This window comes from Lissotriton helveticus, chromosome 11 (genome assembly GCF_964261635.1).
Source record: "Lissotriton helveticus chromosome 11, aLisHel1.1, whole genome shotgun sequence".
NCBI classification, from domain to species: Eukaryota; Metazoa; Chordata; class Amphibia; order Caudata; family Salamandridae; genus Lissotriton; species Lissotriton helveticus.
In genome coordinates, this window is record NC_136072.1 from 596,603,074 (window position 1) to 596,625,911 (window position 22,838).

The following is a 22,838-nucleotide window of genomic DNA, read 5'->3' on the forward strand; positions in this document are numbered from 1 at the left end:
GTAGGAGATAATGTTGAGGTTGTGTTGGCGCGCGATTGATGCGAGGGGACTCATGTATACGTTGAAGAGGGTGGGGCTGAGTGAAGATCCTTGTGGTACGCCGCAGATGACTTCGGTGGCTTCTGATCTAAAAGGGGGGAGGCGGACTCTGGGTTCTTCCGGCGAGGAACGAGATGATCCAGTTCAATGCTTTTGCTTGTATTCCGATGTTGCTGAGGCGTTGTATAAGGGTGCTTTGACAGACTGTGTCGAAGGCTGCGGAGAGGTCAAGTAGGATGAGGGCAGCTGTTTCTCCGTTGTCCAGGAGAGTTCGAATGTCGTCTGTTGCTGCGATGAGGGCAGTCTCGGTGCTGTGTTTGGCTCGGAAGCCGGACTGTGAAGGGTCGAGGGATTTGTTGGATTCGAGGAAGGCGGCGAGTTGACTGTTGACGGCTTTCTCAATGACTTTGGCAGGGAATGGGAGGAGCGAAATGGGGCGGTAGTTCTTAAGTTCAGTGGGGTCTGCTGTGGGTTTCTTCAAGAGGGCGCTGAGTTCGGCATGTTTCCAGCTTTCCGGGAAGGTAGCGGAGTTGAGGGAGCAGTTGATGACGTCTCGGAGATGGGGTGCGATAATGGAGTGTGCTTTGTTGAAAATGTGGTGGGGACATGGGTCGGTTGGTGATCCTGAGTGGATGGTGTTCATCAGGCGGATGGTGTCTTCGGTGGTGATTGGGTTCCAGGCACAAAGGTTGTTGGAAGGAGGTTTTAGTTCGGAGGTGGGTGGGGTGGGCTGGTCTCCAAAGCTGTTATGTATGTCAGCGATTTTGTTGTGGAAGAACGAGGCTAGAGAGTCGCAGAGGTCTTGGGAGGGAGTGATGTCGTTGGTGCCGGCGGTGGGGTTGGTAAACTCTTTGACGATGTTGAATAGTTCCTTGCTGTTGTGGGCGTTGTTGTCGAGTCGATCCTTGAATGCTGATTTCTTGGTGGATCGGATCAGTTGGTGGTGTTTGCGGGTGGCGTTCTTGAAGGTGGCCAGGTTGTCAGAGGTTGGGTTTTTTCGCCAGGCTTTCTCGAGGGTGCGACAGATCTTCTTGGATTTCTTAAGGTTATCATTAAACCAGGGGGCTTTTTTGCTGCCTTGTTTGATTTGATGGTTTTTCAAGGGTGCTAATTCGTCAGCACTATGGGTGATCCATTGTGTGAGGTTGGAGGCTGCTTGGTTTGGGTCCGATGATTTTGCGGGAGGGTTTTGGTGAAGCGATGTGAAGAGCTGGTCGGTGGTAATTTTGTTCCAGTTTCTCCGGGGAATTGGTTGTGGGTAGTTGTGGGTCGTGGTCTTTTTGTAGTTGAAGTGAACGCAGCTGTGGTCCGTCCAATGGAGAGCTGTGGTGTGATTAAAGGAGATGTGCTTGCTGGAGGTGAAGATTGGGTCGAGCGTGTGGCCGGCATAGTGGGTGGGGGTGTCAACAAGTTGTTTGAGTCCGAGATTGGCGAGGTTGTCCAGAAGGGGGGTGGTGTTGCTGTCGTTGTTCTTTTCCAGGTGGAAGTTGAGGTCTCCCAGTAGAATGTAGTCCTCGGAGGGGAGGGCGTGAGGGCTAATGAAGTCAGTGATGTCTTCGCTGAATTGTGTGCGGGGTCCGGGTGGTCTATAGATGAGGGTGCCTCTTAGTGTGGTTTTAGGGTCGGTGTGAATCTGGAAGTGAAGGTGTTCGGCGGTTGTGAGGTTGTCGTCGGAACTGGACATAATGCGGATGGTGTTTTTATGGACGATGGCGATGCCATCAAACCACCTACACCAAGAACAATAGGGGTGGCTATCGTGGGAACAGCACCAAGGGAAGGGGTCATGGAAACAACAACTCCCGATCCTCCGCCACCAACAAACAGTGACGTCTTGTCACTGCCCCCGACCATATAACACCGGTCGGGGGGAGACTTCAACAGTTCCTGCCAGTCTGGAAAACCATCACCACAGACAGGTGGGTGAGGCAGCTTATCCAGTACGGTTATTGTCTGGAGTTAACCTCCACTCCACCCAACATACCCCCAAGACACCGTCCTATGTCCGCAGAGCATATACAGTTATTACAGGAAGAGGTAGTAAGCATGCTGCAAAAAGGAGCCATAGAGCTCGTGCCTGTGGAACAAAAAGGTACAGGGGTGTACTAAAAGGACGGCTCCCTCAGACCCATACTGGACCTCAGGCCCCTAAACCAGTATATCCTGTCAGAACATTTTCACATGCTCAGGTTACAGCAGGTTCTACCGTTACTCAGTCAGGGAGATTTCCTCGCAACACTAGATCTAAAGGATGCATATTTCCATATACCAGTACACCCGTCACACAGAAAATATCTCAGATTTACCATTCAGGATCAACATTATCAGTTCAAAGTACTCCCTTTCGGAGTAACAACAGCACCCAGGGTGTTTACCAAGTGCCTAGCGACAGTGGCTGCACACCTACGGAGACAAAATATCCACGTCTACCCTTATCTGGACGACTGGCTTATCCAAGCAAAGTCAGCCCAGCAATGTGCCCTCCACATGTCCCACACCATTCACACCTACTTCACAATCTGGGTTTTTCACTAAATTATCCAAAGTCACACCTTCAGCCCGCCCATGTACGGCAGTACTTGGGCGCAACAATAGACACTCTGGCAGCCAAAGCACAGCCAAATTCAGTGAGGATCAACAGCATTCAATTGCTGATACAGAAATTCAGACCACAACACTCGCTTCCAGCACGAGTGTTCATGCAGTTGATAGGCATGATGGCCTCCTGCATCTTCATAGTCCCGCACGCGAGACTACACATGCGTCTGCTTCAGGAGTGCTTAGCACGGCAGTGGAACCAGGCTCACGGACAATTGAAAGACCTAGTGTTGGTGACCGGTCGCGCATACAGCTCACTGCATTGGTGGAACCCACAAAACCTTTGCAAGGGCCGACCGTTCCAAGAGCCTGTACCACAGATAATACTGACAAAGGACGCATCCCTCCTGGGATGGGGAGCTCACGTACTCCACTACACAGTGCAGGGACTATGGGCAATACAGCAGAAAAAGATGCACATCAACCTTCTGGAAATGATGGCAATCTTCATGGCAATGAAAGCATTCAAAGTTCATTTGTGCAACAAAGTAGTGTTGATCCGGACGGACAACATGACTGCCATGTACTACATACAGAAGCAAGGAGTTACACACTCCCCACAGTTGTCTCATCTAGCTCAGACCATGTGGAAGTGGGCCATTCAGAGAAACATCTTCCTCATGGCAGAACACCTCCCAGGCAAGGACAATCAGATGGCGGACCTGCTCAGCAGGCACAGCCAACAAATACACGAGTGGGAGATACATCCATCTGTACTCCACCCGTACTTCCAGCAGTGGGGTCATCCAGAGATAGACCTATTCGCCACAAGGGAAAACGCCAAATGCCAAAGCTTTGCCGCCAGGTTCCCACAGTCGCAGGGAAATGCGATATGGATGAACTGATCAGGCATATTTGCGTACGCTTTTCCCCCAGCACCGCTAATACCGCTAGTGGCACGCAAACTAAGGCAACACTCGATGACTCTCATCCTGGTTGCTCCAACGTGGGCACGCCAACCATGGTACACTACGTTTCTAGAACTCTCCGTGGTATCGCATCAGAGGCTGCGACTCACACCCAGACTCTTGACGCAGAACCATGGCGACATTCAGCATCCAGATCCGCAACAGCTCAACCTGGCGATCTGGCTCCTGACGTCTTAGAATTTGGCTACCTCAACCTGCCTCCCGACTGTATGGATATCATAAAGGAGGCAAGGAGGCCCACAACTAGAGCATGTTATGCGGCCAAATGGAAGCGTTTCGTCATTTATTGTGCTAATAATGACATTACTCCGCTAGATGCATCTACTCACAACATCATCTGTTATCTATTACATCTATACAAATGCAATCTGGCCTACGCTTCCATACGTATATATTTATCCGCAATAGCAGCTTATCTCCAAAACGGGAGGCATCTCTCACTTTTCAGAGTGCCTGCCATCAAAGCCTTTCTGGAAGGACTCAAACGAGTTATTCCTCCCAGACACCCACCAGCACCTGTGTGGAACCTAAATGTGGTCCTTACCAGACTGATGGGTCCCCCTTTTGAGCCTCTCCACTCATGCGAGATACAATTCTTAACGTGGAAAGTGGCTTTCCTAATAGCAATCACATCGCTACGACGAGTTAGTGAACTTCAAGCAATAACTATCCAAGAGCCATTCCTACAGGCTCACTCCAACAGGGTCGTGCTACGCACTAACCCTAAGTTTCTGCCTAAGGTGGTTTCACAGTTCCATATGAATCAAACTATAGAACTACCAGTGTTCTTCCAGAATCCAGATTCAGTGGCAGAAAGAATGCTCCACACACTAGATGTCAAAAGAGCTCTCATGTACTACATAGATAGAACAAAAGATTTCAGGAAAACAAAACCACTGTTTGTTGCCTTTTTACCACAACACAAAGGCAACCCCATTTCAAAAGCAGGTATAGCCAGATGGATCGTTAAGTGCATACAAATTTGCTATCAAAAGGCTAAGCGCACATTAACAATTCCCCCAAGAGCCCACTCAACACGAAAGTTAGGGGCATCCATGGCTTTCCTGGGAAACATTCCCTTAGAGGAAATCTGTAAAGCAGCCACATGGTCTAGCATACACACATTTACCAAACACTACTGCGTAGATGTGCATTCCAAACAGCAGGCAGCTGTAGGACAGGCTGTTCTAAAAACACTTTGACTGCTGCAGCTGGCACAGGCAGCCGCCGCTAATGGAGGGACTGCTATGTATTCTATGCACAGATATGAATTCACCAGCCCACATGCCTCGAACCGAATATGCTACTTACCAGTATGCATCTGTTCTTGGCATGTAGGGCTGCTGACATTCATATCGCCCGCCCTCCTCCCCGGCGCCTGTAGCGGCTGCAGCACTCGGAATTACTGGTCATCACTTACTGTACTACACTCCATCTCTGCCACAATGGCAAAAAACAATCTGAGGATGGAGAGGATGCCCAGGATGTCCAGGGGAGGAGCCACCTATCTTGTGATACTTCGAAGACGCTTCCAGGACAACAATGTGCAATCATCCGGACCCAACACTAGGCGGCGATCTATGCACAGATATGAATGTCAGCAGCCCTACATGCCAAGAACAGATGCATACTCTGCATATTCGTACTCCGGTCAGGCTGTACCTTTGGAAGGATCGACTTTAGCAGCAGCAGTGCAGGGTCCTGCACCTGAACCTGTACACACTCCACCTTCATGCATGGAGATTGATTGGTGCAGTTGAAAATTTTTGTTATAAAAGAAAGGAGGACCCCACACAGACTTATTGGGGACTGGCGGGAAAGTTAATAAATCAAGAAGGAATGTCCCCACGAACAATGGACAATACAAAAGTGTCCACATCCAATATGAATTTCCTAGAAAAAACCTATTGTTTTCGCAGACAGCACGCCAACAAATGGGCGGGAAAGGCAAAGGTACAAGGTTTAGGCGTTATGTTTCTCGAATTCACATTTAAGCTGCAAGGTGTTGGCACTAGTACTGATACTTAAAAGAGACCAACGTGCAAACATCAATCACAAAATACAGTGAATAAGAAAGGGATAGATGATTCTCACACTATGCGTTTTCTAAAACTCTGTTACAATTTATTCCAATACAAAAACAATTTCACATCATACAATGTTTAAAAACATGTCATACAATTTTTAAAAAAACCCAATTTTCATGTTATATTAAAAACACAAAATGTGAATTCGAGAAACATAACGCCTAAACCTTGTACCTTTGCCTTTCCCGCCCATTTGTTGGCGTGCTGTCTGCGAAAACAATAGGTTTTTTCTAGGAAATTCACATTGGATGTGGACCCTTTTGTATTGTCCATTGTTCGTGGGGACATTCCTTCTTGGTTGAAAATTTTTGACCTTCCTGCAAATGTCTGAGATGTAATTTTGGCAATCTGGTATCCGTCAACCAAGACGGTAAACGCCTGCTTTTGGGGGAAATTTGTGGCTTGGTGCTCTACCAAACATGTTGATCACCTTTCTTCAACTCTGTCATTGATATTGTTATTTGTTCTTTTGACTATATCGGCAATCTTGGCAGTTGCCGGAGCAGCCCTCCCTGTTTAAGTCTTCCATTGTGACTCATTTCCTAAAAGGACTACAACATATGTTCCATTCAAAACCCTTCATAATTCCCCATTGGGAAATTAATCTGGCATTGATGTTCTTGATGTGCTTGCCCTTTGAGCCTGTTCACAACTGCCCTTTTCGTCTTCTGACCATAAAAACTGCCTTTCTAGTGGCCATTACATCGGCCAGGAGGGATAGTGAACCGCAGGCACCTTCTGTATCAGTGTATCCTCCATTACCCCATTCTTTCCAGACAAACTGGTTCTGAGAACACATGCCTCTATCCTGCCGAAAGTGGGTGACACCCTTCCATGTTGGTTAGACCATCACACTGCCGACCTTCTTTGCTCTGGCTCACCTTTCCAAAGAGGAGGAGAGACTCCATCGCTTGGACCCAAAAAGAGCACTATCATTCTACATTGATCATATTATGGAACGCCGGGTGAACGATTAGCTCTTCAGTGGGTTCGCCGGAGAAGTGCAGAAAAGGTCCATCTCAAGAAGGATCATAGTCTGCATTAAAATCTGATACAAACTGGACAAGAAGCAACCCCCTGAGGGCTTGCATGCTCATTCCACCAGAGTCAAAAACCTGCAACCACTGCATTGGCTAACAAAGTCCCTGTCCAGGCCATCTGTCAGGCAGTGACGTCAGCATCTCTGCACACATTCACCAATCACTACTGCCTGGACAGTCTGTCTGTTTTGATGGGCATTCTCCCTTTTCGGTCCTCCAGGACTTCCTTATTTTTTTTAATATATATTTCTTTTTATTAACACAAACATCAGCAATAGCATACATTACAGAGGGTCAATCACAGCAGCTGAGCATACATCGTGGGATACAGGAGATGCAAAACGTAGTTACATTGGAACCTCACGGGGAGGGGGAATCCTCTGGTATGGCAATCCTGGGCGGTGTACAAATCTCTCCGCTGTAACTGTTTCAGGGCCCCCACACCAATGACCACTTCCGAGGGCGCCCCCGAGCCAGATATGTGGTCTTTTCCCTAAACATAGACCAATACAAATCGCTTTCCCACCCCTCCACTGAAGAGGGCTGCTCTGCTCCCCACAACTGGGAAATATTTTGCTTGGCAATCATATAGCATAGAGTGACCCTTTATGTCTGCGAAGTTTTTAAATCAGTGGGTTCCCATATGTTAAGCAAACACCTCCTTGCCTCGGGAGACAGGGAGACTCAAAGTACTTCATGTATGATGTTATGTATGTTACTCCAATAGGCGGTTACCCGCTCACACTCCCAAATAATGTGCATGAAAGTACCAACCAGACCACACTGCCTTTTACAAAGTCCAGCGTCTGAAAGCCCCATGTGCACCATTCTGGGTCCCGTAAGGTAAATTCTGTGTAAAATCTTAAGTTGCACCAGTCGGAGACGAGCTGGAATTGCAACCTCCCAAGGTGAGGACACAGCTGACTGCCAGACTTCCTCATCCAGCTCTAAGCCATCCTGCACCCACTTATCTCATAAGGCTTGAAGGGAGTCAGACCTGTGATTGATTAGTTTTCTGTAGATTAAAGAATTCGTTTAATCAGGAAGGTGCCCATCTAATATTCTATCCTCCAGAGGGGAAGCCTGAGGGTTCTGCCCCACCAGGCAAGGCCGAGCGGAGAGAATGCCGTATTTGTCCATACCGAAAGTACTCTGAGTGTACGAGTTTATATTCTTTCTGCAGTTCCTCGAACGATTTGATCTTCCCTTCCCCCCAGATATCTCCAACTATGGAGATGCCAATGAGTTCCCACCTATCAAAGCCCTTCGTCTTCCATAAATTACCAAGCTGTTCGGAATCCCATAATGGGGTTGCCATAGTCAATCTATTTTTCCAGCCTAAGGAGCCCGTGGCCACATGCCAAATATGCGTAGAGTGTTTAGTGGGACCCAATAACAGTATCTTGCTCGGGCGAGAATATAAGGCTCTGTTGTCATTGTTGCCCGGAAGAAGCCATTTATCCATGGCATAGGTGCAGTGGTTAATAGCTGCCCGGTGGGCTGCCCAATAATACCTCTTGATATCCGGGAGAGATATGCCTCCATCATACCAAGAGAGGGTCAGTTTATGTAGTGCAATTCGCGGCCTACCCTCCCACAACAAGTCACACTGTAGGCCCTCAATTTCACAGAAGTAACTTGACGGGACTACATCCAAGGTATTTTGTAGGGCGTAGAGAAAACGTGGGAGAGCCATCATTTTAAAGAGGGCAGCTCTGCCCAGCAGCGAAAGAGGAAGCCTCTTCCAGTTGGAAACGTCACTCCGAAGCCGCCTAAGAGGGGGAAGAAGATTTTGAGAATGTCTGACGGAGGATTCTAGGGACACGAAAATTCCAAGGTATTTAAACCCCTCAGCACTAACCCGTATGGGACAGTTTCTAGGAGGTACTGGGGGTTCCCCCTTTAAGACAAACAGGACCGACTTCTTCCAGTTAATTGAAAGCCCGGAGTTCCTCCTAAAGGATGCCAGGACCAGGACTTCCTTATTAAAATGTTTGGCAGACCTGCCTCCAGAGAGGTATTGCTTAGGTCTCTATTCTAAAGTAAGGAATCTGTGGCTAAAAATCTCTGTCAGATGAACAAGTTACTTGCCTTTCATAATGCCTTATCTGGTAGAGACTGTCTAGCCGCTGATTCCTTATCTGATCTTCCCGACTTTGCAAACCGAATTCTCCATATAGCATGACCCTAATGAGATCCTTAGTGTCTGCACTCTGAGACATCAGCTTCCTTCGTGGCTGTGTGCTTCAGACACAAATGTTGCAAAAAGTTACGAATCAGCACCCTCTGGTGGCTTCTATATAGGCACTGAACATGTCACTACGGTGCAGCCATTGCAGAGCCAATCAATGCCACCTACCGGCACACAGTGGTACTGCTCGGAAAGTTTCCAGAGCCAGTGTGACACCTGGGGAATATTCTAAGGTAAGGAATCTGCGGCTGGTTAGAGTCTTTAACAGATATGAGTTTACCAACGGTAACTAACTTAATATGTTTAGGCAATGGGAAATTAATGCACCTGTTGCAATTTTGTATCTGTAAACTGCAGTCTAAGGTTGTCATCCTGGTGATCTATCTCACAAGGGAAGACCTAGTCAAAGATTTTAGTGTAACCTACAGGCAGTAGCTTCCAATCCTAGAAAAATAGGTCTGTAAATCAATACTGATTCTGCTGCTTTCCCTGAGTGAAAACACATCATTGTTGGGGTTTCTGAAGCTTCTGAAATGTACCTGGCTATTGGTGGCGATATCAGCCGCTCACCCATTACAGACTTCCAGTATATCAGAGTTGTATTACAAGAAATCATCAAGGTTAAAATACAGCATAGTTTTAAGGCTTATAACCCTCACCTAAATATATTTGGGATGAAAATAAATGGTTTCAGCTTAAATGCCGGTGCTTAAATTAAAAGGGTATGTGAGGGATTGGGATAAAATAAATAAGTGGGGGTATTAAAATCAGTGAATGATTAAGGACATTAGCCGTTATGTGTTAAGATGGCACATTCCACAAAAATGAAGATGATATTGTGACTGGTCAGGTAAAGAATTAGTCATGGCACTGTCTTCTCTGTTCCCTTATCTACAGTGAGCGTTTAGCCACTGAAAGACTAGTGTTTTTATGATTAAAATCTTTTATTGGTTTTCAAGACAGATGACACAACAAAGAGCATGACCCCCAGCTCCCAAACTTATCTTAATACAGATAACAAGTGTCCTAGGTAGCTGTGATATTGTTGAATCTGCATGGAGCGGGTCTGGTGAAGCCGGTGCAACCGGCGCTGCAAGAAGCAAACAACTGAAAAAGCCCAACAATCCCACCCCTCGTCCACCAAATGGGATACAAGTAGGAGAAAGAGGGAGAGAAGTGAAATGAAAGGGGGAGGGAAAGAACAGAGTATCTCATGATTCATCGTGGTCTCCAAGCTCGCCTGCGGTAACGGTGTATCCACTAGGCGCAAGAGTCAGAGATATCTAGGACACGTCAATTCCCTTAATTCTGTTGTGAGCAGCGCTAGGAAAGGACGCCATAGTTCGGGGAACTCTGAAATCCTATCCTCCAGAGTGAGAGACATCTTTTCCATCCCCAACACCGTCCAAAGTCTCTGCAGCCATCCGGAGTGTGGGGGAGACTGAGGGGAACGCCAGTGTGCAAGTATGTTCTGGGTAGCCGCTCTTAGGGCAATAGCAATAAGGCGCCCTTTGCGCGACTTAGCCGGATACATAAGTGCATTGGGTAAGCCTAGAAGGATTTAGGCCGGAAAGCGTGGAAGCTGTGTATCTAGGTGCGAATCCACTTCATCTAAAATGTGGGACCAATACCACTGAATTCGGCTGCAGCCCCATAGACTAGAGTGTTTTTAAATGTATATATTTTTGGGGTGAAAATAAAAGTACTATCCAGATATAACATAAACGCTGTGCTTGCTGCATGTAATCTTTATATACATCAACACAATGGAACTGCCTCACAATTTGCTGATTAAGTAATCCTAATGAAAGGAAAGATAGTATATTAACTGAGTCAGTGCCTTGAAGACTTGACTGGACACAGCATTGATGACACTCAAAACTAGTGGTTGTTAAACTGTGGTCCGGGAACCCTGGGGGGTCTATGAAACCTACTCCGTGTATAAAAATAAAGTAGCAAATTTGAAAATGTTCACCTTCTGAAAGAATTTGAAATTGAAGGCTAAAAATTAAGTTATCCTCAGATTGATTAATTGGGACAGTGCAAATGCATCAAACAGCATATAGTATGAACGATTAGTGACCTCAGTTTAATTTAGAAAAGCTCCATTACAATTTTCATTATTTGTTTGTTTACTTGTGAATGAAATAAGAGATTTCATTTTTTGTGTAGATGTTTGATAAATACATGTTTCTGTATTTTTGTGTATTTGTGTGTATTGTTTTGTGGTTCACATCATCACAAATGCGGTGGCTGGGGTCCCCCCAGCTTCCCGTAATGACTCCGTGGGGGTTCACTGATTCCAATAAGGATTCAGTGGTGGTGCTCTGCTTCCAGTAATGGTTAAGTGGAGATCCACAGAAGTCAAAAAGGTAAAAACCTCTGCTCTAAACTAGTCTATCAATGGATGGGAAATGCTATGAAAAGGTTAATGTTATGCTTCAGAAAAGATCATTATGGCTGGTAGGGATTAATCCTCGCAAAGATCTGAAAATTTCTTCCGGATAGATTCAAAATGAATATCCCATTCTTGACTACCAAAGGAAAATCTCTGTAAAGATGCAAGAAGAGACAAACCGTGTGTCCATTCATAACATTTTGGTTTAGCTGCTTTTGTCAATTTTCTTATGACAATGCTCTTGTCAGTTCATTATTGATCACAGCTTACCAAGGTTCCTATATCCCAGGCTTCTCCAACAAGTAGCTTGTGAGCTTCTGGTAGCTCTCAGGCTATGTGTAAGTAGCTGTGCAACCCGACTACCCCCAAGAATGGTGTCAAGTCCGAGAACCCAGCAAAAGCATTCCCTGAAGGCCTGCAGCAACCCGCTGACACCGGTCTGCCTGCAGGATCCTGCCAGTACTCTTTTCCCACCGGAGCCGCACGCGCCCGAAAACACCACCCATGAGCAGACACAACAGTATCACATTATCAAAATCTTCTTTTGAAAGATCGGCATTCTGGAATATGGGGTAAATGATGTAGGAGTGATAGGCAATGTTGTATTTCAAAGATAGCTCGCAGTGGGGGGTGTGGGGGGAGGTAAGACCCGCGAGCTCAGGCTTCATCGGCCAGCAGGACCTTTTGACTTCCATTGAGATGCAATGGTAGAACCAAGCACTCATTTGCAGATGCAAAGTGTTGCCAAGGTTGGCACAGCTTACGACCGTGTACTTTTTGGCTTCTTCGCTACAAATTTGCGTCAGTTTGGAGATTTTGTGACATGAAAACTTGCTTTTAACATACCCATTTTAAGTCTTGTGACGTTAACTGCGCGAAAGCGCGGTCTCGCCAGAGACCTATTGTGAGCGACGCAGCTTTCCAGGAGACAGCACCTGGCCACGCGCATTTCCTCGTCAAAGGCGATTTGTGCGGGCCACGCGCACGAGAACGCGCTCGCTGTGGCCAGCTCCTGTCTCCTGGAAAGCCGTAACACACAGCCACACCTCCCCCTGCAAGCATGCGCACACACAGACACACGCACGAGCGCACCTACACACCCGCACACACACATACAGAGACCCCCTCCCCCGCCGCACACATACACACACGCGCACACACACACAAGCGCACCACCCCACCCCCCTACAACTAAGCCCCACTTACCGCCACTCCGGACTTCTGCAGCCTCCGCGGGGCTCTCCCTCGGGCATGGGAGCCCCACGTCACCAGCACTGCTTCTCTGGCCATTCCGAAGACGGAAGTCCCGCCCCACGGCAGGTTTCGGTTTCGTTCACGTCTTGTGATGGTATTTGGAAACTGAAGTAAGGTACAGAAATCGCATTTCTAAAGACAGTTCATCGCCAGACAGGAAGTAAGTCCCCCGATGGGTGGGTTGGTAGAAGGTCGGGAAACCCCCGTACTTTGAGAGCATGTTTTCTTTTAATGCTGGCCGAGGTATGGTGGTCCCTAAAACGCTGCTAATTACTACTTTACCTTTCATTGTGAAATGCGGACCGTTGCATGTCTTTCATTTAGCCGAATGGAAGAATCCAAACTGTTCTTCTCTGTGTCTTCTAGTTTAGCTTACACTTCTCCAGTGTTGGGACAATGGTTGCTCTGTCCACGCAAAAAATAAGAACCATGTGTTTGTTGTAATATAGAACTCGTGAAAATGTTAGCATGTATAGATAGGACGTTTTTAACATACACAGTGTGCGCTTAAATTACAAATCAGTATTTAAGACTGTAACGGTGTTTGCGTGTTAGTATACATTTCCTTGCTTCTCCGGAAACTGCTTTTCACTGCAAAGTCATTTACATGCATCATGAAAGCGACTGAATGAGGATGCTTGCACTTTTCTTTCAAGTGGACCAAGGAAATGCTATTTAAATGCTCAGTGAGGGGAATGAATGTATGATATAGATTTCTATGCGAACCTTCTTTAGTCACCAACATCACGCAAAGTGGAAACAATGAAAAAGCCAGGAAAGAAATGCGCTTATCGTATCAAACATGTTACTAATAATGGGTGTGTTTCCTGGCCGATTTAATATTTGGTCTACTATGTTAATTCCTCGGAAGAAGCTTACCCCCCCCCCCCCCCCCCCCCCACACCCCCTCCAAGGTGTAAACTGTGCCTATACAAGTAGATTAGTCATAATGTTGAAACTGTAGCTGCTTTAATTCTGTTGTCGTTTTTAATACTACTAATAATTACTGTTTCAGGTATTTTGCTAAAAATGATATAAATATCGGAACAAGGCACCAGCCCACTATTTTCACAGTGGACGGGGCCCCGCCCTTTCCAGCGCAAGAAGTTGGCCCACCGTGGAAAATGGGAATTTTTCATTATGTACTTTTCCCACACGGGACACTTTCAGCAGTGCCTGCACGTTGTAAGCTTTCCGTTCTGAGCAACAACGTGAAGACGGTGAGGTGGCTTTGTTATTGCTTCTCAAGCTGGGCCAAAGACAAATGTCTGATTTAAATGACCATCAGCCTTCGTTTTGTTCGAGTGGCATCCTGGCTGGGAGCTACTGCAAGACTATCACCCAGATGTGAGAGAGACGGGCACACAGCTTATCATCACCTCACAAGTACTTAAGGTTTTGACTATGTTCAAACCTATGTAAAAGAGACTTGAATGCATTGGGATGTCGGGTCTATCTATCTGTCTGTACGAGTATTTACAAGAATAACTATTTGAGTGCAATAATTCTTTTGGTTGTAATTCTTTTATAGCGCTGGTCCGTCCAATATAGCGTGTCAGAGCGCTTTACATCACATGCACACAAATATATATTGACAAAAATGATACAAGTGTGTAAATCAATGTAGAGGATGTGCTGCATAAGACAGTGATGGCAGTGCCACTAGAATTATGCGTCGGGCGGACCAAATTATGCGGCAGGTAGACTAAATTATTCAGCAAGAAAAAGCAGATTAATCCTCGTAATGCAGCACATTTAGGGCTAAAATTACCTCATTATTTTGTAATTTGTACGTATTTTAACACTATCTGGGCAAAGGTTTCACCTCATTAGTTCCGCTTTGACTCTCAAATACAGACATAAGCAACAGAAAGGTCACCAATGAACCCTTGCAAAACGCCTTCCATTGAGTGACAGCACATCACTGCAGTTTTAGTAATTTTTTATCTGCTTGAGCTAGAAATAATGTGTTGTTGAAATCTGCACATTATACAGCATATGATTGGTTATGTAGAAAATGTGAGAAATGTATAATTATGCAGAAAATGCAGCAGCTGCAAAATCGCATAATTCCAGTGGCCGTGAATGAAGGTTACATGGTATAAGAGTCACCCATAGTGCTACATAACTCACTGTGCTAGATTATAAGGATTGTAGTTTAGGAATTGCAAGTAATAAAAGGATCTCTTTGTTAAAAGCAGTAGCCAATTTACCCATCTACATAAAATAGGAACCTGTCTTTTGCATGCTGGATTATGTGCTTTGCAGAAGATACCTTAACCGTCTATGCTACTTGGAGTCAAAACTGTGTTTAGAAAAAAAGCATATACATTAATCACCATAATTATCTTAATAATGTTATTATTCCCTGAGATTTAGTGGGCACACTAAGATCTCTACAGCAGGTGCCTTGAACCCATAAGTATTTAAAAAAAATTCAACCCCTGCAACCAATTAAGCAGTGACACATTTATTGTCACGTTTCTTCTTGTTGCCAATTTTTTGTGGCAGACTTTTTTTTTTAGAAAAATAAATCTATAAGTTGACTTTCAGACTGCTTTCCACAACTCTCCTATGACCCCACCCCATTTCAGGAAAATGTTTCAGACTCCAAAGGTTGGACCCAAGCGTCCCATTACAATTGCCCTCGCCCCCCCCCACAACCTCCCCCCCCCCCCCCACCCCCTCCCGGCCAGCCTTGGGTATAAATCCTAGCTTCTTTAGAAATGGTCAACCTAATCAATTAATATTGTACAGCCCATAAATGTTTACCCTTGACGTTTTTCAACAATCTCCACTCACCCACTGGATTACTATACATAGCAATGCACATCCATTATTTTATGGATTAGGGAAAAGCAAAGAGTTAAAACAAACCGTAAACAAAAAACCTCAATGTATTGGAATTTTATCCAAATCAATGTCTACTTTTTAAGTGACCTACTTAAGTAGAAAGTTATCTTTGCAAGTCTGACACTTATTTAAAGTAGATTTTTTAAAAGTGGCTTTTGTAGTTGGTGTATGTATGTTACAAGGAACATATGGACTAGGATTTCAAACTTTCATCAGTAGGATCATCAAAAATCTCTTTTCTTTGGGTTCCTTATTTGGAATCGATGACGATGATGACATTCAGAAATTGAGGCAGATTGTTCTGTTGGTCTCACAGATGAAAGACCGTTACAGTGTTTCCAGCAAGCACATCACTTTCTTGCGAGCGAAAATCATGCAATGAAGACTAGGGAAACTTATAAATATCAGAAAATACAGCCATTTGAGCAACAAGAAACTCCAATAACTTCTTGAAACTGCTGCAGAGCACCAGACATGGAAGGACACTAGTGGGAAAACACGCATCGGCACCCGTAGTCTAAAGATAATACCTCTGCCTCAAGTAAAGTACTCTGGTACCCAAGGATGACTTGCAAAAATATTATTTACAACGTTGCTTACTATTCAGCAACATTTGACAGTTTGCAAATCATCTTTATACACCAATTCAGAGTTTGCTAACAAATTAATGCAACACATTGTCATTTACAATGCCAATAGCTCAAACTTTAATGCTGCGAGACCTATAGCATTGTAAATGCTGTTTTATTTTTTGTGGTCTACTTTTACCATCTTCATTTTCATGAAAAAGAATGAGACATTTTTCAGTAAATTTCGACATTATTGCTTTATGTTGTAGTTTGAGTACAATAGTTTAGTTTGTTTATTATTTGTGGTTTTCTTCCATTGCCAAATGTTCTAGAAACACTGCTGTGCATGCTGTCCCAACAGTGTTAAACATACATTGATTATATATTTTTGCAGTGGTGTTCCAGCAAATATTCAGTTAAATATTGACGGGGACCGTGAAACTGAAAGAATCTACTCCCTCTTTTTCTTCAGCATGCCTAAACTTCAGAAGATGGAAGGTAAGAAAACGCCAGTTCAGTTCCTTTCTGAAAATGTTTCTCCTACAGAACAGCCCACTAAATATTTTTAGATTTGTGCCTATCTCCAACACTTCACCCATCACATTGTCAAGGACTGACTCGTATAACAAGATAATCACAATTTAGTGGACATCAGGCACAACATGAAAACACTTCTAACTTAGGGTCACAACAAAGACAACACTATTAAAACTACGTGCCCTACATGGTGTAACTGAGTTAATTTAACAGTTACAGAAGGACAGCATAGGCTCAACATTGTGTATGTCAAAATAGATGGTAAAATTCACCATATTCTTTTCAGAAACTGTGGTGCTAATAACCGATGGCATGCACTGAGCAGATCATTGGTTTGTCCTGCAAAGTAGGCCATCAGCACCTAGGACCATCTTATATTTGTTTTCAGCTTACACAAGTCTTTGCCATATATTCAGGACTTGATGCCTCTTGAGGGAGATTGTAGGGTATCGTATAGTTGAGTGGATAACATTGCAAGATGCACTATTTGGGTGTAGCTTTAGATGTTAGGTTTTGCCTTTCCTTCGCTTGCATCTGCTTCACCAGTTAATAAAATATTATTCTTCTGTCCACTCGTTTTTGAGGTCCATTCCTCTGGCTGGAGCATCTAGAAAGATTTCCTATGACATCCTGTTGAGAGGACGTCTTTTGAAACTAATAACACGAGATACATGCATTTTTGTGCTTTTATTGATTGATTTTGTATTTTAACCAAGGGTCAGTGCTGTTTCTTGCTCTGGTCCCCCCTCAGAATCTAAAGCAGGTTCCTTGTTTATAACATGTGGTCACCTTTGGGTCTGGCATTTATGCAGCTTTTATCTCCCTGTGGCTGTAAAAAAAATGTAAAACTAATCCAATTAGAAGTGAAGAAGCTAAGTGTTCATCATAATTATGCATTTATGCAGCCTTCATCTCCCTGGGGCTGTAAAAAAAAATATAAAACTAATCCAATTAGAAATGAGGAGCCTATGTGTTCATCATAAGTATAGCCAAGTGTTGTGTCAAAGGGGAACATGGCTGACTCCATGTTAATATTTGCAGAGAATACTGACAGCGACTGTGTTCCAGGACATGAGTGACTACAGAAGAAATTGCAGAAGAGTGGTACTGCTGAGTAGTAGGAGAGATGTAGAATGGTTAAGAAATCCCTGTGTACTACAGAAGCTTCTGGGCATACAGCCGAAAAAACTCCAGTTAAGAGACATGCAAAGAGGAGGGATAAATGGGGACAAGAAGATCCACCAAAACATCCACCAGAGCATAAAGCAGGTCAACACCATGAAAATAATAGAGGCAGAACTTTATAAAGAAAAGGAACAGAAAATATGGTTGAGTAAATACTTGTGGTGGGTCTTCTCTACAGATATAGAAATAGACACAAAATGGGACATGGCAAAAATACATAATATCTATGTAAGGAAATATTATTTGACATATGAATGGGAATTAACAGATTGTGGCTGAAAAGAACAGATCAATGTGCCTGATTTACTCTGGGTCCCTATGTTGAATGATCCCTTCAGTAGGAAATTGATACATTTCAGGGTTTATTTTTCACTTAAGACACATGTTTATTCCAACACAGAGGCAATTTGATTCTGGTTCATTACTCTGGCAAGCATATTTGAAACAGATTACTTTTGCAGCAAATTCAGGGAGTCAGAACTTCTTTCAGTGGGCCATGCAAGGGCTACTGGGCCCAACTGTGGAGGTTGAGGCCTTTTACTCCTGATATCCCAGGGTCCAACCAACTATGGATCCTGAGCAGCTGAGCCAAGTAACCCTTCTACACTTCACTCTCAGTGGTAACTGTGGATGTGCAGTCACAGGCTCCCTTGGGGGTAGTGGGAGAGGAAGGTAGTGCAGATAAAGGTTAATGAACACGACTCATAACTCAACATGCACTAAGTAATGACAGTTTCCAAGATTTACCAGCTTTGATCATCTCAGTGCATCAGAAGAGTTACTAACAGTGATGTAAAAAAGGCTTTGGCAATTTGAAATGCCTATACGTAGGTAATGCATGCCAGTCACAGCTGCAGTGCCCCTGGCACAAAAGTATTCATATTAGTAATAAGACTCCACATATGATTTCTCATTAAAAAATCACTTTTAAATGTATTTTGGAAAATACTTCTATTTTTCCCCAAACATCAGCATCTGATATCTGAAAATACATGGTTTTATCTTTGAATACACATTTCTTTTCATACATACGTTAATTTAACCAAGCAAAAAGTTCTAATTTAGAAGACTGAAATGCACAAAAGAGAGCAACTGAAAGGTTGCTGGAGAGCTACCAGTAACTCATGAGTCGCCTGCACTACACATTCAAAGAAATAATGACACTCGTAAGCAACAACACAAACCAATTGAAGTCTGAGCTCTAGTGTTTATCTGGCAAACCCCTGTCCCACCCTCTTCCTTGCAACGTGTTCGGGTTATTCCTCATACACTGGTGGCAGCATCCAGGGAATGCTCACTAGTAGGCCTTACTCAAGCGTCCCCTTTGACTCTTAGGAAATAGTCTAAAGTGTCTATGATTCCACAGCACCTTCAGCAGCATTTTCCCCGGACCCCGCCAGGCAAGTTGCAAGTCTTACCCACTCCAGCAGCAAAGATGCGTTCACTGTTTCAGTGGGTTCCCCCGAATGCGGGCACTAGCATACCCTGTTCCTTTTCGGAGGAGTCTGGCTTCTCGAGGTACACGTGGCAGGCGCAGGCTCTCTACTGATTAGCACCGCCAGCCTCAACGGCAATTGGTTGTGCTCCCAGCTTCACTTGGCGCAGTAAATTCAGTTTCCCACATGGGGGCAAGGGGTTGATTTTCATGTTCCCGACCGAATCCCAGCAATGGAGCGAAGTCTTCTTGGCATCCTCTGGAGGTCATGGGAATGGTTGTGATGCACAATTTCGACTCCAGCTGAAATCTTCCTGAGCGACGTCCCGAACTTGGCCAATCTAAGTACTGCAATCCCTCCTGGCATACGGGGTTGTTGCGGTACTTCCTGGGAAGGCGTAGACTTCTCCTGTGCAATGACCAATCCCACTGTGATCTCTCCTGGCATACGACGCTGCCCCTAAGGCTCACACAAGTATTGGCACTTTGTTGGCATAGTCACTTCTGCAGTGGGCCCCACTGGCATACGTGGTCACTGCAACAAGGTGGTACGGGCTTGGCGCTCCACGCATGGCACTCCATGCACGGTTCAGTCCACGGCGGACCTCTCATGGTATACTTGGGTCGCCGAATCACTCCTGCACAGGGCAATGGCCGGATTGGTGCACAGCCTTCTCCTCACCTCACACTAGGAGCTCTCTTATTAGGGCTCCCCAAAAGATCTCACTCCATCCAACACTATCCACTTCCTCACAGGGTACACTGGTCTTGTAACCTGGCAGGTGCTGGTGCTCCAGGGCAGGTGGTTTTAGTTTCCATGGGTGATAGCTCCTCACCCAGCTGGGAGACTAGCTGGCCTTGGCCCTCTGTCCTTGTCACAGGTAGATGTTGTGTGAGAAGAAGCTTCCTTTTCTCACCAAGCCCTTCAGGCTGCTTGGTTGATGACACATTTTGGGGTCTCGACCTCCCCTTCTTATCTGCAAATGGGCTATACCAAATGTGATTTAGGGTTTGGGTCTTTGAAGTTTTATGTTTGGGTTCTGCTTCTGTTGAAGTGTACATTTTTTCCCTTTCCTACCTCTTGAAAGGCTGTCTGTCCCAGCAGGAGAGACTCTGAAGCTGATAAGCCCAGAACAGAGACCATAGGAGTGACTAGAGTTCACACCTGGATGTCAGCCAACTTGTTGTGTGCATAAAAAGGTTAATCCCAAGCTTCCAGCCCTACTCTTTAGGATTCCCTTCTCAGCCTCCTATGGGGTGCTATTGACAAACACACACTGCCAACACATACAATCACCATGTGCATGCCGAACAACACTTCACCCTTCCTGTATTGTACTCCTCGAAAGCACTCATACATCCAGCAGATGATTTCATTGCACACAGACTGCACATCACTAAGTCTTTCATGCAATTATTCCTCACATGCATACATACATTGAATACATGCAGTAACCATGCTTGTACTGCACAGCACTGCTCTAGCCATGTACTACACCATTTGACCTCCAAAGCCCTTGGACAAATGGGCTTTAGCACCAACACCTCCTGGCCTTCTTGACACAAAATCAGCATTATTTTCTGGTCCTGTCGTTCCTTCATCAGTGCTTGGCTAGCCTTAAGGTTTTCCTTTGCCTGACCCTTGTATTCCACCATCAGTTTCCTGAGGCCAATAACCTAGTCCTCCACATCCTTCTATGGAGACTCTGAGGTTCCTTCCCACCCGCACTGGTTGTCCATACTGAAGTTTAAAGGGACTGAACCCTATTTTCTTCTGCGAAATCTCTCAGTAGGCAAATAAGAGGTATGTCAGAAGAAGGATCCCACTTCCTCCTGAGGTTCTCTGGCAAAGTTTCCATAATGTTCCTCAGTGTTTTGTTAAACCGCTCCTCCAAACCATTGGTTTGTGAGTAGTATGCTGTGGAGAAGTTGTATGTCCCACCAGCTTGCTCCCACATCTCTCTCATGCAAGAAGGGAGGAAGTTGGATGCACAGCAACTCCCTCCACTTTCAGTTCTTTTTTCCGGCTCCTGCTAGCAGGACCCTGGAGCATTGAGCTCTCCCTTTTTGGGTGTTATTGTAATCTTTTTGCACTTTTAAAAGTGTTCAGAGTGCTTTCACTCGACGTCCCTTTCTGCTCTTGCTGGTGTTTTTCTAGTAAGTTTAGCCACTCTTTCTATCAAATATGCCATCCCTATTTGATAGGTGTCCAGAGTGTGCTGGAAAGAAGGCCAAATCAGATAAGCACAGGGTGTGCATTCATTGTCTGCCACCTTCTCATGTCCCAGAGGATTGCGAGATCTGCCAACAGTTCTCCAACAGGACCCTGAGGGACAGGGAGAAGACTCTGCTTCAAGGATTGGAGAAGCGAAGACAGCGTGACCAAGGTGGGTCTGGGCCTGAAGGGGCTCCTTCCTCTGCCCGTGCTGAGGTCTTTGGGGGGCTCCCCAGTAAAGCAAAGGCCAGAAAACGAAATTGTTCTCCGTCGACGTCGATGGCCTCGGCGTCGAGAGGAATGACCACGGTGTGTTCCCCGTCTCCCCAGGGCTCTGGGTCGAAGCGGTGTCGTCGTTCGACGTCGAGGGGATTTACGTCGAGACCTCTGTCGTGGTCGACGTCGAAGACAACTTCGTCGTCGAGGTACCACCGACGTCGAGAGGGGTCTAGCAGACACCGGTGCTCGCCGTTCGAGGAGGCGTTCCTCGGTGTCGAGAAAGAGATCCTCGACGTCGAATTGGTCTGCGTCGACGCATTCGACATCGAGAAACAGATCTGAGTCGAGAAGAAGAGAATCCAGGTCCCGAAGGCGTTCTAAGGCCAGGACAGAGTCCCAACGTTCCGTTGTCAGCCTTTCTTCTTCTTCGACCACAAGCTCATGGTCGCGGCGGCGCCGTCGCTCGTCAAGGAAGCGGTCGGCCTCAAGGTCCCCTTCAAGGGTACGGAAGCCTAAGAGAAAGAGAGAAAGAGGGTGGAACAGTCTCCGGGCTCGGGGTACTCACAAGTTTACTCACCCTCTAGGCATGGAACACCGCCCCCTCCGTTACCTAGGGGCCTTCCCCCGAGGATTCCTACACCTCCTCCGCCTCCGAGGACACCTACTCCTCCTCCTCCTCCTAGGTTCTACTCATTACATCTACCTACGCCACCCTCAGGCCCTCCAAGGCCTAGGCTGCCGTCTCAGCCTCCACAACCCGCGCCTGTACGGCCAGTGGAGCGGCCAAGACCAAGGAGACCGAGGTCCCGCTCTGGACGGAGCAGGTCCAGAGATGATCGTCGGTTGTCTACTAGATCCAGACGACGCCGCAGGAGAGACAGGTCCAGGTCTCGCCACACGGAGTCATCCAGTGCCAGGGACTATTCCCCGACGCTCTCGGATTCCCCTCGGACGAGGGTGTCTCCGGTAGACGACATTGCCTCCTTTCAGGAGGTCTTGTTGCGAGGAGCGGCAAAACTGGGCATCACGCTGACGGTTCCTATGCCCTCAACCTCAGTGATATTCGAGACCCTACATAAAAAACAGCTGTCTCGTCCTCTACTGCCTTTGGTGCCAGGGCTAGAAGAACCAGCCATGGACCTCTTCCTTACGCCTGCCTCTACGATGTCTGCACCGTCAAGGCTACAAAAGAAGTACAAGGCCCCTGCCTTTCTGCGTTCGGATCCTTTACCAGACTCAGTGATAGTGACGGCAGCCAGGAAACAACATTCCACTGCGCCATCATCAAC

At 45.9% G+C, this 22,838-nt stretch overlaps 1 protein-coding gene across 2 annotated transcripts in view; it reads left to right on the plus strand.

Annotated features, from left to right (window-relative positions):
- RASA2 (RAS p21 protein activator 2) overlaps positions 1-22,838 on the plus strand; it is a 555,017-nt gene that overhangs the window by 504,938 nt on the left and 27,241 nt on the right. For both annotated transcript variants that reach the window (XM_078666395.1, XM_078666396.1), the window contains one exon: positions 16,353-16,456. In XM_078666395.1, the coding sequence (XP_078522521.1) occupies positions 16,353-16,456 (104 nt within the window). The remainder of the gene's footprint in view (positions 1-16,352; positions 16,457-22,838) is intronic.